Source organism: Nansenia antarctica (genome assembly GCF_963989245.1).
Source record: "Nansenia antarctica genome assembly, chromosome: 14".
NCBI classification, from domain to species: Eukaryota; Metazoa; Chordata; class Actinopteri; order Argentiniformes; family Microstomatidae; genus Nansenia; species Nansenia antarctica.
The window spans coordinates 12,327,257-12,342,776 of NC_137684.1; the positions used below are offsets into that span (position 1 = coordinate 12,327,257).

Sequence of the window (15,520 nt, forward strand, 5' to 3'; positions counted from 1 at the left end):
CTCAGGAAGGAACACAACAAGCAGGAGATACTGGTGGCCTTCTACCGCGGCGCAGTGGAGAGCATCCTCACCTACGGCATCTGCAACTGGTTCTCCAGCTGCACAACCGCGGAGAGAAATGCGCTACAGAGAGTCGTGAGAACAGCCCAGAAGATCACCGGCGCCCCCCTCCCCTCTCTGGAAGAGCTGTACAACACACGCTGCCTCAAGAAGGCCTCCAAGATCTCCAGAGACCCAACCCACCCTGGGTACGAACACTTTGCCCGGCTGCCCTCGAAAAGGCGGTACAGGACCATGGCCGCAAGGACAAACAGACTGAAGCTCAGCTTCTACCCCAGGGCCATCCAGGCCCTGAACACAGCAAAGACCTAGGTTCTGGGCCCTGGACAGTCTGGACGGATTGATGGCAGCTGCTGGATTGAAAAAATCAGGTGTAGTGCTGAGGCACAAATGTGTACATTTCAAGCCTGCAAACTGCGACACTTTAAATGTGCAATAACACTATGTGCAATATGACAACCCTAGTCGTCTTATCTGTACAGTATAGTATAGTGGATAGTGTACATAGCCTTTATTTATGTAAACCAGCTCCTTTCCCTTCTTGTTTTTTTCATATTTTTTTCTTTCCTAGCACCAGGGGAGCCACCCCTCCCAAATTTCGTTGTTTGGTACCTGTACTATAGCAATGACAATAAAGACCATTCATTCATTCATTCATTCATTCATTAATAATAACATAATAGTCATTATGGCCTTTAGAAAAATGTTTTTTGGGGGGGAGGTGGGGTAGTGCACTATAGGCCCCTGTGGCGTGGCCTAAGCTTTTGTCCTTAATGGCATTTTTTTCCCCTTACATTAGTTTTACTTTTATACTTTAAGTAGTTTTGAAACCAGTACTTTTATACTTTTACTTGAGTAAAAAGCTTGAGTTGATACTTCAACTTCTACAGAAGTCTTTTTAAACCATAGTATCTATACTTCTACTTGAGTAATGAATGTGAATACTTTTGACACCTCTGTGTATTAACAACACTGTGCCATACCAAAAAAATATGGATGCCAGATGTCACTCATTGAAATGTCAACTTCTGTACTGTAAACTGTCTACAATGTGTTATTTTGATCATATTTTAGATATTTTCACTGGCACGCTCCTGCAGATTCTTCCTTTACAACATCAGAAGGATACGACCATTCCTCACCAGAGAAGCAGCGCAACTGTTGACCCAGGCACTGGTCATCTCCCGCCTTGACTACTGCAACACACTCCTGGCTGGGCTCCCCGCCACCACCATCAGACCTCTGCAGCTCATCCAGAACGCTGTTGCCCGTCTGGTGTTTAACCTCCCCAAATTCTCTCATGTCACCCCTCTCCTCCGCACCCTGCACTGGCTCCCGATAGCAGCTCGCATCAGATTCAAGACCCTGGTGCTTGCATACCAGGCAGCTAAATAAGGGACAGCCACTGCCTACCTGAAGGAAATGGTAACCCCCCAAACTCGAGCCCGTTCACTCCGCTCCTCCACCTCTGCTGGCCGACTGGCCCCACCACCTCTACGCCAACAAGGCAGTCGCGCTGCCCGGTCATGTCTCTTCACGACACTGGATCCCCCACTAGTGGAATGAGCTTCCCAACTGCTGAGTCACTACCCATCTTCCGTTGGAGACTGAAGACCCATCTCTTCAGGTTACACCTTAACGGCTCCTTCTGAGACATCTACTGCCCCCCAGCACTGCGTCTCCTGAAGACACCCGCTTTTCCCCTTTACTGTGTCCCCTAAAAGCTTCTATTGCCCCCCTTGTACTGTTTCTCTGTTTCTCCAGTGTATATATATATATAAAACATTAAAAAGTCTAGGTTTAGAAGAAGGTGATAGAAGAAGGTTTTTCCTTCTATCAATGGCCCCTGGCCTGAGCTGGATTACTCTTCCTGCTACGACTGGTGGATTGATGATTCACTTGCTTAGTCAAATGTATTGATTGTAAGTCGCTTTGGAATAAGGCGTCTGCTAAATGCCAAATATGTAAAAGTAAATGTCACTGCCATTCGATTTTGCCTGGTCGTCTTTATCTTCTGTGGATGGATTGCTTGTATATCATACACTAATGTGCTGGAATAAATGTTTCACCAAAGTCTGTCTGTTTCTATTGTGTAGAACATGAAATGTGTGGAAGGTGTCAAACATATATAATATTGCATCGACCCTGAGGACTTTATTTGAGAAGTCTGATAAATGATCCTATCTTGTGGGGTACTGATAGGGTCAAATTATACATAAAGATGCTTGTTTTTTGAAACCAGGTGATTTTCAATCTTTACTTATTTACAAAGGAATTGTTTCACCTAACTATAAATACCTCCCAATAGAAATACGATACTACCAAGACTCCACCTTCTTTGTTCTCAGCCAATGAAACCGTATCTACTTTGCATAACCTTCCTTCGACCAAATTCTGCGTTTTATATCTCTGTTTGTTTTACAAAGACATCTCTGAAACACCTATCTTCTACATTATAGGATATATATATGTTCAAATATCTAAGTAGTATTAAAAAAAAATCGCCACCGTGACCCAAAAGTGCATGTATATTATCAGCTGTATATACTGACTGAAATTCCTCTTATAAATGCCCGGATGAGCCTCGGTGGTCCGGGGTGCAGGCTTCAAACCTGTAGCTGCTTAGCGGCAGAGTGGTTCAATTCCACCTTTCGGGCGGAGTGCGTCGATGTTTGGACCAAACAAGAAAGAATGAAAGATCTTTATTGTCATTGTACAACGAAATGTAAATGCTAGGACTAGGTGCTAACAAACAAAACACTGTCCTAAGATAATAAAAAACAAGAATGAGACATACATAGTGGGAGGGAGGAATCTGAGAATGTATCTGTTATGTAAACTTATATACTTATATATACTATATGGCCTATCCACAGGGGGGTATATAGACAGCAGGTAACTATGTACTTTTATAAACATATGAAATAGTAAACTTATATACAATGTATGAAAACCTAAACACAAGAATGTAAACATATCGCACGGTTATGTCGTCTTTTAAGTCAGTATTATATGAGTAATTACATATAACTGATTACATCGGAACATATTTGATTGCTTTCATTATTTTGAAGGACGCATGGATGTTTCAGGTATGGAGGATGATGACTGGTCAATTGTAACCATCAAAAGTCTGTTACTTGCCAAACCCGTGATTTGCTTGGGTGCTGCGCAAATATCTAGCTACGCATTTATGAACGAGCCCTCAGACCGGATGGCAACAACGACTGACAGCTTGATTAACCAATAGGCATCTCCTGTTCCTGCTTCTATGTGACTGACAGCTTGACTAACCAATAGGCATCTCCGGTTCCTTCTTCCTTCCTGTGACGCTCTTCCATAATGTCCTCCGCAGTAGTGTGTGCATGCCCTTGATGAACGTGGACAGAAAACAGCTTATATGGTGTCATTTGTGCCAAATCTGATAAACCGGTAAGACCCTGTGTACATCTAGTAGCACATGTTCATTCACCTACATGAGAATCATAACATAGTTGCATAATTAGCCTGCATGATGACTTCAACATTGCTGTGCTGTGTGTGTGTGTGTGTGTGTGTGTGTGTGTGTGTGTGTGTGTGTGTGTGTGTGTGTGTGTGTGTGTGTGTGTGCGTGCGTGCGTGCGTGCGTGTGTGTGGTGTGTGTGTGTGTGTGTGTGTGTGTGTGTGGTGTGTGTGTGTGGTGTGTGTGTGTGTGTGTGATGTGTGTGTGTGTGTGTGTGTGTGTGTGTGTGTGTGTCGCCTGTTCCATGGATAGTCATGTCAACTACTCCACTTTCTGTAGTTTCATAAGATACCCTACAACAATACTGAATTCTTATTATAAACATTGTTTTGTTGAATGTATACTAATGTATGTATGAATTTAAATTACGCTGCCACTGTGGTACATACATGCCATTGTGCTCTGTCTGAATACAGGCAGGTAGATATTAGCTGGAGAGCATGTTCCTCCTATGGACAGATGGATCTGGAGACATGTATTGAAATAAAAATGACTCTAGATGGTGATGAAATCGGAACGAAAGTGTAATCAGTCTACACACAAAGATGGGTAGATACATAGGGTGAGACAGATAGATGGGTAGATACATGATAGGGTGAGCCTAAGGTAGTTCAGTGGAGTAAAGTTGGTTGGTTAAGTGGGCAGGGTTAGAGTGGTTGTCAAGAGAGTGATTGTTGAGAGTGGAATATTACTACTGATGCAAGTACACAATAATAATAATAATAATATCAATAAATTCCAGAAAAAACTTTAGGCTTGCAGTCTAATTTTGGTAGTGGGAAAAGTTTAAAGATGGTTAGCCTAATTGGACGACGGAAGATGGTCCGAGAGGGTGCATATATGATGGGAGATGGGACGGTTGGAAGATGGATGGATGGATATAGAAAGGATTAGCTCTGTCTGGGTAGTTTAAATAAGAGATATGAGAGAAGCTTAGGATTGTTAACGTACAATGGAGAGAGAGGGTGTAAAGTTGATTAAGTCTCTGTGTTTTGGGCAGCTGTGCCCCCCAGCAGGCCTCTGCAGTAGAGTGTCTGTCCACACAGCTGCCCCACAGAAAGGCAGAAGGTTTCTGTCCCACCACGCGAAGAAAGAGTAATACCTAAGGGTATAGCCCAGATTTCGCTTTACGTCTTTATGTCGGGGCCAGACTTTTTAGTTTTCCCGTGGAGCTTGAAATATTGATAATGTAACAGTAGTGTTGTGATTCTGAAAGTTTGTCCTCCTTCTCCGCCCCCCCACCCCCAGAAAAAAAGTATCTGGGTTTATCAATTCGATTTTTTGGCACATTTTACTGTAGCATAGCTAGGCTATAGCTTGAACGGTCTAGGAGGAGTAGCATGAGAGGAATTGGAATAATAAGTACAAGAACAATAGTTGGACTTACAAGCCCACCAATAAATGAAAATAGAATAAGTAACTGGAATATCAACAGCTCGAGAGGTATTCTATGATGAGAGGTATTCTATGATGTGCTTGCTGCCTTTACTACTATGGACTTACAAGGGGAGCTTGTCAAAGTGGGCCACCACCAGACAAGTCATCAGTCAGTGAAAGAAGGATTTTATTACAAGGTGTCTTGGCGGGGTCATTTTTATTTTGATGTATGACTCTATCTGGCTAGCTAGCTATATGGAAATGTTCCTAGCTCCTCCCTTCTGTCTAGGTAGGTGTGTGTTCATACCTCGCTCCCTTCTGTCCAGTTAGGTGTGCTCAGCAGGACCCCCAGCCACCATGCCTCTCCACAAATACCCCCCAAAGATCTGGGAAGCCATGAAACTGAAGCAGGGGATCTACGCCCGCCTCCCCAAACACTACCTCCGCTCCCTGGAGGAGACCACGCCCCCCACGCCAGTCCACTGGAAGCCCCTGGGGGTCAAGTACAGGTCCAACCCCAAAACAGGGCACAAGGAGCGCGTGCAAGATGTCCCCATCCCCATCTACTACCCCCCGCAGTCCCAGGATGGGCTGTGGGGAGGGGAGGGCTGGATCTCAGGGTATAAATATGCAAACAATGACAAAGTGAGTTCTACTACCCATAAACATCATCACTGTGTACTAGAACACCATAGCGTGTTTACACATGTCTCTGCCACCTAACATACGTAATATTGACACTCTCACCACTTTCAAATCCAGTCTTAAAACACACCTTTTCACAATGGTTTACTTGGTTTGATCTCCTGTATTTTGTTTGTTGTTATATCTGATTTTGCAGTGTTGATTTTAATGTTTTGATATGTGGTTTCAAACAGTCTTGTTAGGTGTCCTTGAGAGCCTTGAAAGGCGCCCATAAATAAAATTTATTATTATTATTACACATATTTACTATAAGAGCTGTGTGTGTCTCCTTAGCTCTCTAATCGGTTGAAGAAGACATGGAAGCCCCAGGTGTACAGTAGGGAGCTGTACAGTGAGATCCTCAACCACAAGTTCAGCATCGTGGTCACGGCTCGCACCTTGGACCTCATCGACGCGGTTTACGGCTTTGACTACTACATCCTGAGTGTGAGTTGCTGTATTTTTAAATAATGTATGTAAAGCACTTTGAATTGCCCCTGTTGTATGAAATGTGCTATACAAATAAACTTGCCTTGCCTTGCCTAGAGAGCAGAGCCTGCGGGTTGCATTCCTCAGCTTTGCTGTACGATGTGTAAATGTAGCCGACCGGATACCTTAATACACATTATACACTTGTAGTTATGTAGCCTACTGAAATGAAATGGCTACACTGCGAATCTGTAGGCTACTATTATTAACCTTCCTGTGTTATGCTACTGCGCTTACCATATACAAAGTCCTCAGACAGCGTAGCTCCTACACACTCTTAGCACTGTTATTGATGATTGATGCTTTTGTGAACAACCCCCTCCCTTCAGACACCAAAGGAAGACCTGAAGTCCAAACTGGGGATGGACCTGAAGCGGGCCATGCTGCTGCGTCTGGCCCGCAGGGACACAGACCTCTACCCAGACGACGCCGCCAAGAGGCAGAAGGTTTACGCCAAGTACCAGGTGGGTCACTTCTTCCACAAAACAACTGGTGTTAAAAGAAACGACGAGTACTCCTTGTTATTCTAGGCCGTCAAGTGTGTGTCTATGGAATGAACAAGGACAAAAGCTGAACAGTTAAACAGGGTAGCAGCAGTTGTTGTTGATGATGAACTCTGTATTGTGTGTTTCTTTGTACGTGCTCTCTCTTACCTGCCTTTTCTCTCTCTCTCTCTCTCTCTCTCTCTCTCTCTCTCTCTCTCTCTCTCTCTCTCTCTCTCTCTCTCTCTCTCTCTCTCTCCCTCTCTCTCCCTCTCTACTCCTTTTCCCTGAGCAGCAGTTTGAGATCCCTTATGAAGAGGCGGAGTGGACGGGGCTGTCTATGGAGGAGGCCGTGGAGAAACAGAGACAGCTGGAGCACAAGGTAACACAACACGTCTTCATATACACTGATATAAACGTATTCATGTATAAACAAACACTGCCCCCCTCCAACCTGCACCTGTTGGAGTCAGGGTTGGTGTACATCAGGAAGGTAGTGAAGTGCAGGAGATATTTTACTTTAGATGTATATGTTCTATATGCTATATGATGGCTACTGCCTGATGTCTGCATGTTTATAGGATTTCTCTATAGTTTTTTGTTCTGCTATGTATATACAGTACAGGCCAAAAGTTTGGACACACCTTCTCATTCAATGTGTTTCCTTTATTTTCATGACTATTTGGTACATTGTAGATTCTCACTGAAGGCATCAAAACTATGAATGAACACATAGGAATTATGTATTTAACAATAAAGTGTGAAATAACTCTAAATATGTCTTTTATTTTAGATTCCTCAAAGTAGCCACCCTTTGCTTTTTTGTTGTTAATAAAATATATAATAATAATATTATATATAATATGTGTTAATAATATGTTATTATATATATATATATTTATATTTAATATTATTATTATATATTTTATTAACAACACATTTATTTTATTTTATTAACAACAAAAAAGCAAAGGGTGGCTACTTTGAGGAATCTAAAATATAAGACATATTTAGAGTTATTTCACACTTTTTTGTTAAGTACATCATTCCACATGTGTTCATTCATAGTTTTGATGCCTTCAGTGAGAATCTACAATGTAAATAGTCATGAAAATAAAGGAAACACATTGAATGAGAAGGTGTGTCCAAACTTTTGGCCTGTACTGTATATTAGAAATATTTTGGGGGGTGCTTCCTGTCTCATGAACACTTGTTTATGTTTTTGTAGTCCAGTAAATCTAAGACTACAATTCCCTTAATGCTTAGTCACTAGGTGACATTTTGGACACAGGTGTTGGCTAAATCAAGTGATGTTGTTTGAACCCTTAAAACCACTGCATTCACTTGTCTGCTTTATGCCTGAAGAAGGTCTATGACCGAAAGCTCTCTTTTTTGCACAGTGTTTGAGTGTGCGGATGCTGTTATTTTGCACTCTATTGATACTCTTCAGTTCCAGCACCTCAGGAAAGTCTGATCACGGACGAGCGGTGATATTTTTACTATTTCTAGTGAAGTGCAGGAGTTATTGAAATTCATTTTAAAATTAATAACGAATACATTTTGACGTGAATGAGGCCTCTGTGAAGAACAACGTATTTGTGTTTATGATGTTGGGTTATGGAGATGTTGGGTTATGGAGAACAGTCAGTTGGCCTGCAGATGAAAGAGATCTGAGTAGCCACCGTTCTCTCTGGGTGGACGGGTCAAAGGTCAACTGGGGTGAAACACTCCAGCCAAACCTTCACTCAGGCGTCGACGCTCATATTCAGGTCTTCATTGACAATGTTCTACATTTGGTTTTAGATGTAGCTATAAAGCGCACAGTGCACAGTTAGATCACACCAAGGTAACCCTTCCTTCTTCTGGCATTGTGACAGCCAACGCCCCCCTGGTCCTAGCATAGATGTCTTTTTCTTATGGTGACTGATGGATATGTCACGGTACATGTGGGAAAACTAGGGTTAGGGTTGGGTGCTAGGGTGCTAGGGTTAGGTGCTAGGGTTAGGGTTAGGTGCTAGGGTTAGGGTTAGGGTTAGACATGCCAGCATGTACCAAGTCGACGTTTTATGCTGCCATGTCCCCGGAAATGCCGACATGAACCGTTTTCCCACATGTACCGTAACATATAGATGATTCACTTACTTTAGACAAATGTACTCGCTTGAGTAAGTCTTCACCCTTCAATGAATCACTTGGCCCTTGTACATACGGTACGTTTCATGTACATACATGTATTTTGGTTCTGTATTTTCTATTTTTAAAATCTTTTTATTTGTTTATCTACCAGGAGCCAGAGCCGCTGTTTAAGAGCTGTGTGGAGGACCTGGTGAAGGAGTTGACCCTCCAGAAGCTCTCCGAGCCCCAGCTGGTGGAGAAGAAGTAAAGGGCCCATTTCCTGTGTTGTCTGCCAGGACGTCCTGTTGACACCTGGGTGGAGTGACGTCACAATGTCCCTGTGAAGGACAGTTATTTATTCAGGTTCTGTTGTTTTTCACCAGCGACTCCTGACAACAGATTTGGACCCATCTCTCTGTCTAGGTCATTGCTATGTAAATAATCTCCAGTGTGATGATGCGAGAGCTATATGGAGCAGTGCTGTATAGTTATCTAAGGAATAAAAGATGAACGTTTTTTTTAAGCTGTATTTTAGGCACCCGTCTTTATTGTGATGATGTTTTGTAATGGTGTCATACACCCATACCTCCACTAGGTGGCTGCCTAGCACTTTCTCAAGACACCACTTCTCAAGACAGTTTTGGACTCTGCAGAATGTCTGATAAGTCATAGAATTGAAACCAAACAAGAGAGACAGTTGTTATGCTGCTATGTCAGTTCTGTGCTGCTTGATTCAGGGTTCCCGCGCTGGTCTTAAAAAGCCTAAAAGTAAAAAATTCAGCAATCCGTTTCAGTTATTAGGTCTAAAAAACGAGGTGATGGGTCTAAAGAATGAGATTAGCTTGTCCTGCAAGGAAATCAGTCCGACCACATCTATTTACGTGGAAATTAATCAAGCTGGAACCAAAGAAATGCCAATTGGCTGCCCCCGGGAGAAATTATTGGCGAATGAAGCTACGGCAGGATGACAAAAACTGTCTAAAATAGAATAGGTCTAAAATTATATTCAAAGAGGTCTTAAAAAGGTATAAAAGGCCTTAAATTTTACTTGTTGAAACTTGTAGGAACCCTGTTGATTAGTAGCTACATCCCAAGGATCGTCAAGGCAGATTTACTTAAAGGTGCAATCTGTAATTCAAACAACATCAAAGCGGGTTCCCACCACTTATTTGGTAAACAGCAGAAGGAAGGGGCAGGAGAAATGTAACCACATTAAATGTACATTTAAATGAATGAATGACACCGTAGAAGTTTAGTAAACCCTGGGTCAAAGCAGAACATATTTACGTTACAGATTACACCTCTAAGGGAAGCATGCCTTTCTAAATATAATTATAATTTAAGGAACTATTACTGTAGTCCCTTATATGGTAAACAAAGAACCTGATAGAGAATGTGCTCGTTTGGCTGTGAGAGTAGTAAACGGTAGTAAACATTGTGGCTTCGGTGTTGCTTTTGCTTTCAGCAACGCCGGTGCATGTTCGATGTCACTTTTTCCGTTACCAAAGGTTCATGAGGTTACGATGACACTTGTGGCGAGGTGATTCCCTATTGTTTTGGGGACTCCCGTGGGTGTAGTAACCTAGCAACAGAACAGGGCTTCCTCAACAATCACCATTACATAGGTTGATTCTTACCGTAGATAAGCTAGATAGATACGCTGCCAAACAACATTGACAAGCTTGGAATTCCCCCACCTGCTATTAATACCATCTCTCCGGAGCCATGGGACTCCATAGTATGCGTTTATTATTATGGTTGAAGAAGGGGCTATTAGTTATGTAAGAATGGTAAATGGACTGACTTCTGACTTATATAGCGCCTTATTCCAAAGCGCTTTACAATGGCCTCTCATTCACCCATTCACACACACATTCACGACAAGTTACCATGCAAGGCGCCGGTCACATGTCCTCACATGTTCATTTCAAGATGGCCTGCCGCCTATCTTCCTGTGACCTTTAACCTGAGTGTTGTAACCTAACCCCTTTTCACTCCTTAAGTGACTCCTTAGTCATCGGGGGTATAAAGGTGTGGACAAAACACAAAAGGGTTCTCTTTACCACTAGACCTCTCCCTTTCCACCCAGCTGACCAGAAGCTCCCTAGTAAGTAAGTAAGTAAGTAAGTAAGTAAAATGTATTTATACAGCACCTTTCCAGGACCAAGGATCACAAAGTGCTTTACAATACAAGAGCGAAAGCCACAGCAGGTTAAAACAGGCAAAACAAGTGAAAATAAAAACAAGTAACAGACAACAGGTGTAACAGCATCAGCAGGACACAGAAAGACAGGCCCTTCGGGCTATCCAAAAGCCTGTCTATACAAGACAGTCTTTAGCTGTTTAAAAAAATAAATAACTACCTACCATCAGGAGGGCTGTAAAACTGTAGATTGAATAAATAGTCTAATCTCAGAAGTTTTACTCGATCGATTTCAACCAAACCTCAAGTCAGCCTGCCAGGCCGGGACGTCCCTGAGTCCCATTGAGAAACAGACCAACAGACATCTTCAGACCAACAGACGTCTTCAGACCAACAGACGTCTTCAGACCAACAGACATCTTCAGACCGAACCACAACTACTGCAACTACAAAAAAAGGCGCCAAGGACAATAGCTTATTTACAAGGTAGACCTTTACCAGACCTTTACCAGACAGGAGATCTGCACACTTAACTTGAATTTTCACTCTAGTCTCGCAAGTCGCATTGACGTCAATGAATGATTTGTGCAAAATTCATAGTCAAGTGCGCTGATTCTGAGTCTGTATAGCACCAGCTGTGCTGTGAGTGGTGGGTCATACAAGGTCTTCAACCTTTGAACTCGTTGCATATGGCCATCAACATGCTATACTCCGTTATATAATATAATAATTGTTATTATATAATATAATTGTTTTATTTGCTCTGCAATCAACTTGCCAATCAATTGTAGTAATTTGGTATTTGCTCTGGGCACAGGGTCAGCCATAGTCGGCACCTCTGGAGCAATTAGGGGTTAAGTGCCTTGCTCAAGGGCACATGCAGCTCCCTCCTGCGGCAGGGATCGAACCAGCGACCTTCTGACTGCTAGCCGGCCTCTAGCCATTACTAGGGGGAGTAGAGAGCTTTCAGTCAAATGGAGCTGCGTCAGTGAAACTGCCTTGTCGTACTGTCCCAGACCTCTTGTAACTGTGTTTTACAGTTAAATAATTTAACTACATGTGGTTTCATCTCGTTTAATAAGTTTCCCACGGGGCTGTCCAATCCTTATTCCACTCTTGGTTTCCCCTCTGAAGATTACACTTCAAAAATGCCAACCTCAGTAAGCTGGGGAGCATCCTTGATGCTTCGTCATGTCACAAGTCTGCTGCATTCAACCACATTGCAGAAGAGAGCAAGAGTGTGTGGGTTTTTGTTTGTTGGTTAATCATTGCATAAACATAAAACTGTTAAACTTGTTTAGTATGCATTTTCAGTGGGGAGATTCCAATATCCCATGTAATAATCACAGTAGTGCTTAGAGCATACAGAAGCTCATACTATTGACCCAGGTCTGCAAATGACATCTTACCTCTAGTATGAGGAGGTTTAAGCTCAATCCATCGGCATGGCATGTATGTATAAAGAGTTATACAAAAGATGCTGAGTTTGTTTAACAGTGAAATCAGACCGGTATAGAAAAAAACTGGCTTAACCCACAAGAGAAAAAGACGCTGATATGTTTTGAAACTTATGTGAGGGGTGTTAGTGTTCATTCAAATATAATAGAACTATCCATTAGGCTTACATGATCAACTAAAGTGTTCTCAATGTGCTGAAGGGAACTGTGACCGCCCAAACCTGCTTTTAAGTATTGTAAGTTGTCATTGCTTTTAATTTCAGTATCTGTGCCCGCCCAAACCGGTTTTTAATTTCTTGTTATTTGGTATTATGAATCTTATCTTATTATCTGTGTGTTGAATGTCTGCCTGTGTCCTTGTGCTGCCCCTCTTGGCCAGGTCCCTCTTGGAGAAGAGATTCCTGATCTCAATGAGGTCACCTGGTTAAATAAAGGTTTAATAATATAAATGTATGCATGTATTTCCATACCTATGCCAAAGAATGAGGATAATGTCCATCTACAATAGTAAACAGATGCCGACACAAGTGTGCAAAACGTTATGATGAAACCGTTGGCTGTCAGCCCAGTGTGGGGTTTCCCAGTGGTTTCACACTGCGATATTTCCAGTATTGACCAACAATGAAGAGCAGAGGTTGAGAAGACAGCGTCTCTAACAGGAATCAGAGGGTCATGTAGGTAACTAGGATGGTCATGTAAGTAACTAGGATGGTCATGTAGGTAACTAGGATGGTCATGTAAGTAACTAGGATGGTCATGTAGGTAACTAGGATGGTCATGTAAGTAACTAGGATGGTCATGTAGGTAACTAGGATGGTCATGTAGGTAACTAGGATGGTCATGTAGGTAACTAGGATGGTCATGTAAGTAACTAGGATGGTCATGTAGGTAACTAGGATGGTCATGTAGGTAACTAGGATGGTCATGTAAGTAACTAGGATGGTCATGTAGGTAACTAGGATGGTCATGTAAGTAACTAGGATGGTCATGTAAGTAACTAGGATGCTGTCAGCAAACATCAGCTACACAATGGGAGGACTTTAGTAGAACACCTCTTCAGTTTCAAAATGTGTTCTTTTGTTTGATAACCACTGAACACCAACCGGTTGACATACTCTGTTAGCTCTATATCATTCTTTACCAGGGAGTCACATATCAGACTTCCCTGGTTTTGATGACTGGCACTTCAAAAGTTTTCTTTTAGCAGTCAGTTAAAACGATTGAGGTACAGGAATAACCAATATTGCAGCTATATATTCCCCCAAGCTGCTCCCTATTCCAATCATAAGGCCAGGAAAACCCTATTCTGGACGCTGCCATCTTCAAAAACACAGAAACTGACTCATTAAGGGTTTGCAGGTGGTAAATTGTCACACAAAAAGCATCTACATATGTTTATCAACAATGTGCAACGGCAATTTTTTATAAGGAGAGTGGCGCTCAAACACATGCTGGTCCGTGTAGACAGGAGCCTCACAGGCTGGTTAGTAATGAGGTTTTGGTAGCAGGTTGTCAGTGAGTTTACAGGAAGTCACGTTGCTTTTCAGGGTAGATGTGAGTGAGTAGTTAGGAATGTGTATGGGCTGGACTCTGATGGGAACAAAAGTTCCAGGAGCTAAAAATAGACCGTATCAAAAGCAAACAGCCTCCAAAAGGACACTAACCCCCCCCCGCCTCCATCTGGTACTTCCTCTTTGTCCTCACCCGTCCTTCTTTCATGAAAAGTTGTCACGTCATTTGAGTAAACAAAAGACACGGTTCCTATCAAAATGACAAAATGACTTGAGATCATGCTGATAAAGAATAAATGATAGTCATTTTATTAATCTTTGAAATAGTCATGACAACAATCAACAATGCTACAGTGGGGAAGGGTGGAATGAGACATGGAAAAAACAAACTGCAATAATGTTTAACATCATTACCTCAGGATGGCATTTACAGCTAACAACACTGGTTACTACAAACAGCGCTTTGTACTATGGTCCACCAGCTTCTATTGTCTATGTGAATGATTATATACTGAAGTAGTAACAGGTGAGACAGAGACTGTGTTTGAAAGGAGAAGTCTTGAGCAGTTTCGTCCAGCACTGGGAAAAAAAGAAAAAGAAATCCATCTGCTTCAGATTTACGAGGGTCATGTGACAGAGGCTTCAGATTTACGAGGGTCATGTGACAGAGGCTCAAGCAGTTTCTAGAGAGAGGAACTTTGGAGCCGTACAGTTACTTCTCACAGACCTCATGAAGCAGCAACCGCCTTCATCGTGGGAGGCACAATAATGAATGTCTTCTCGACACGTGTACCTGAATCAGGAAATGTAGCAGGATATAAATAACGACGGTATTTGAGAGATCTATTGGTTGACTGATGTTCAGTTCATGGTTGTGTTATGCGGTGATTAGTCAAAGAGAATTCATAGGACGTTTTATTGAGGATTTCATAACCGTCGGTTGTCACGGCCATGTTTTCAAGGAGTTCCAGGCAGAATTACACGTCATTGTCCAACTTGAGACTGCACAGATACACTGTCTCTGTCTGTTCTCGCCTCGCCTAGCCTAGCCTAGCCTAGCCTGGTTCAACTTTGAAGTCAAACCCAAAGCCCAGAGACTGGTGGACATTGTGAACAAACCCTGACTAAGCTACAAGGCGTAGGGTCACGTTTGAAACTACACAGCGTTTGTGGCTCTTGAAGCTGGCCCCTTGTGGACTTAACCCTACAATTAATTTAGTTAAATATCCACTTTCGCGTACATAAATGGTAAATGGTCTGCACTTATATAGCGCCTTTATCCAAAGCACTTTACAACAGCCTCTCATTCACACATTCACACACCAATGGCGGGAAGCTACCATGCAAGGTGCCGGCCCACTCAATTTGGGGTTCAGTGTCTTGCCCAAGGACACTTCGACATGTGGCCAGCCGGGCCTCGAACCGCTGATCTGCCAACCTTGCGATCATTAGACGGCGGCTCTACCTCCTGCGCCACAGCCGCCCTCATGGTACAGGTGTATACTCTATATAAGGTGAAACTGGCGAGACCTTTACAGCCAAACTACATTGCGCCCGTCCTGTCAGTGGAACGTCTGTGTCCTGTGGAGTAACGCTGGAGGAGGATGCCCCAGGGCTGTAACAGGAGAGTCAGTCAGTCAAAGTGGCGGACCAGAGCGAGGCTCTACAGGCAGCCTCAACTTGTGTTGTTTCCATCTGGA

The 15,520-nt window shown here is 42.8% G+C and overlaps 1 protein-coding gene across 1 annotated transcript; it reads left to right on the forward strand.

The window, feature by feature from the left end:
• The first annotated feature begins 3,391 nt into the window (after nucleotides 1-3,391).
• mrpl28 (mitochondrial ribosomal protein L28) lies at nucleotides 3,392-9,216 on the forward strand. Its single transcript, XM_080545018.1, has 6 exons — nucleotides 3,392-3,492; nucleotides 5,266-5,584; nucleotides 5,918-6,070; nucleotides 6,442-6,576; nucleotides 6,890-6,976; nucleotides 8,882-9,216. The coding sequence occupies exons 2-6, from the start codon at nucleotides 5,297-5,299 to the stop codon at nucleotides 8,975-8,977; spliced, it is 759 nt and encodes a 252-aa protein (XP_080401144.1). The 5' UTR covers nucleotides 3,392-3,492; nucleotides 5,266-5,296; the 3' UTR covers nucleotides 8,978-9,216.
• The last annotated feature ends 6,304 nt before the right edge of the window (nucleotides 9,217-15,520 follow it).

Excerpts from the sequence above, each read along its gene's own strand:
- mrpl28 (XM_080545018.1), top strand. The coding sequence starts at position 5,297 with ATGCCTCTCCACAAATACCCCCCAAAGATCTGGGAAGCCATGAAACTG. Across the intron at positions 6,577-6,889 it reads AGGTTTACGCCAAGTACCAG|CAGTTTGAGATCCCTTATGA; the intron begins GTGGGTCACTTC and ends TTCCCTGAGCAG. Across the intron at positions 6,977-8,881 it reads AGAGACAGCTGGAGCACAAG|GAGCCAGAGCCGCTGTTTAA; the intron begins GTAACACAACAC and ends TTTATCTACCAG.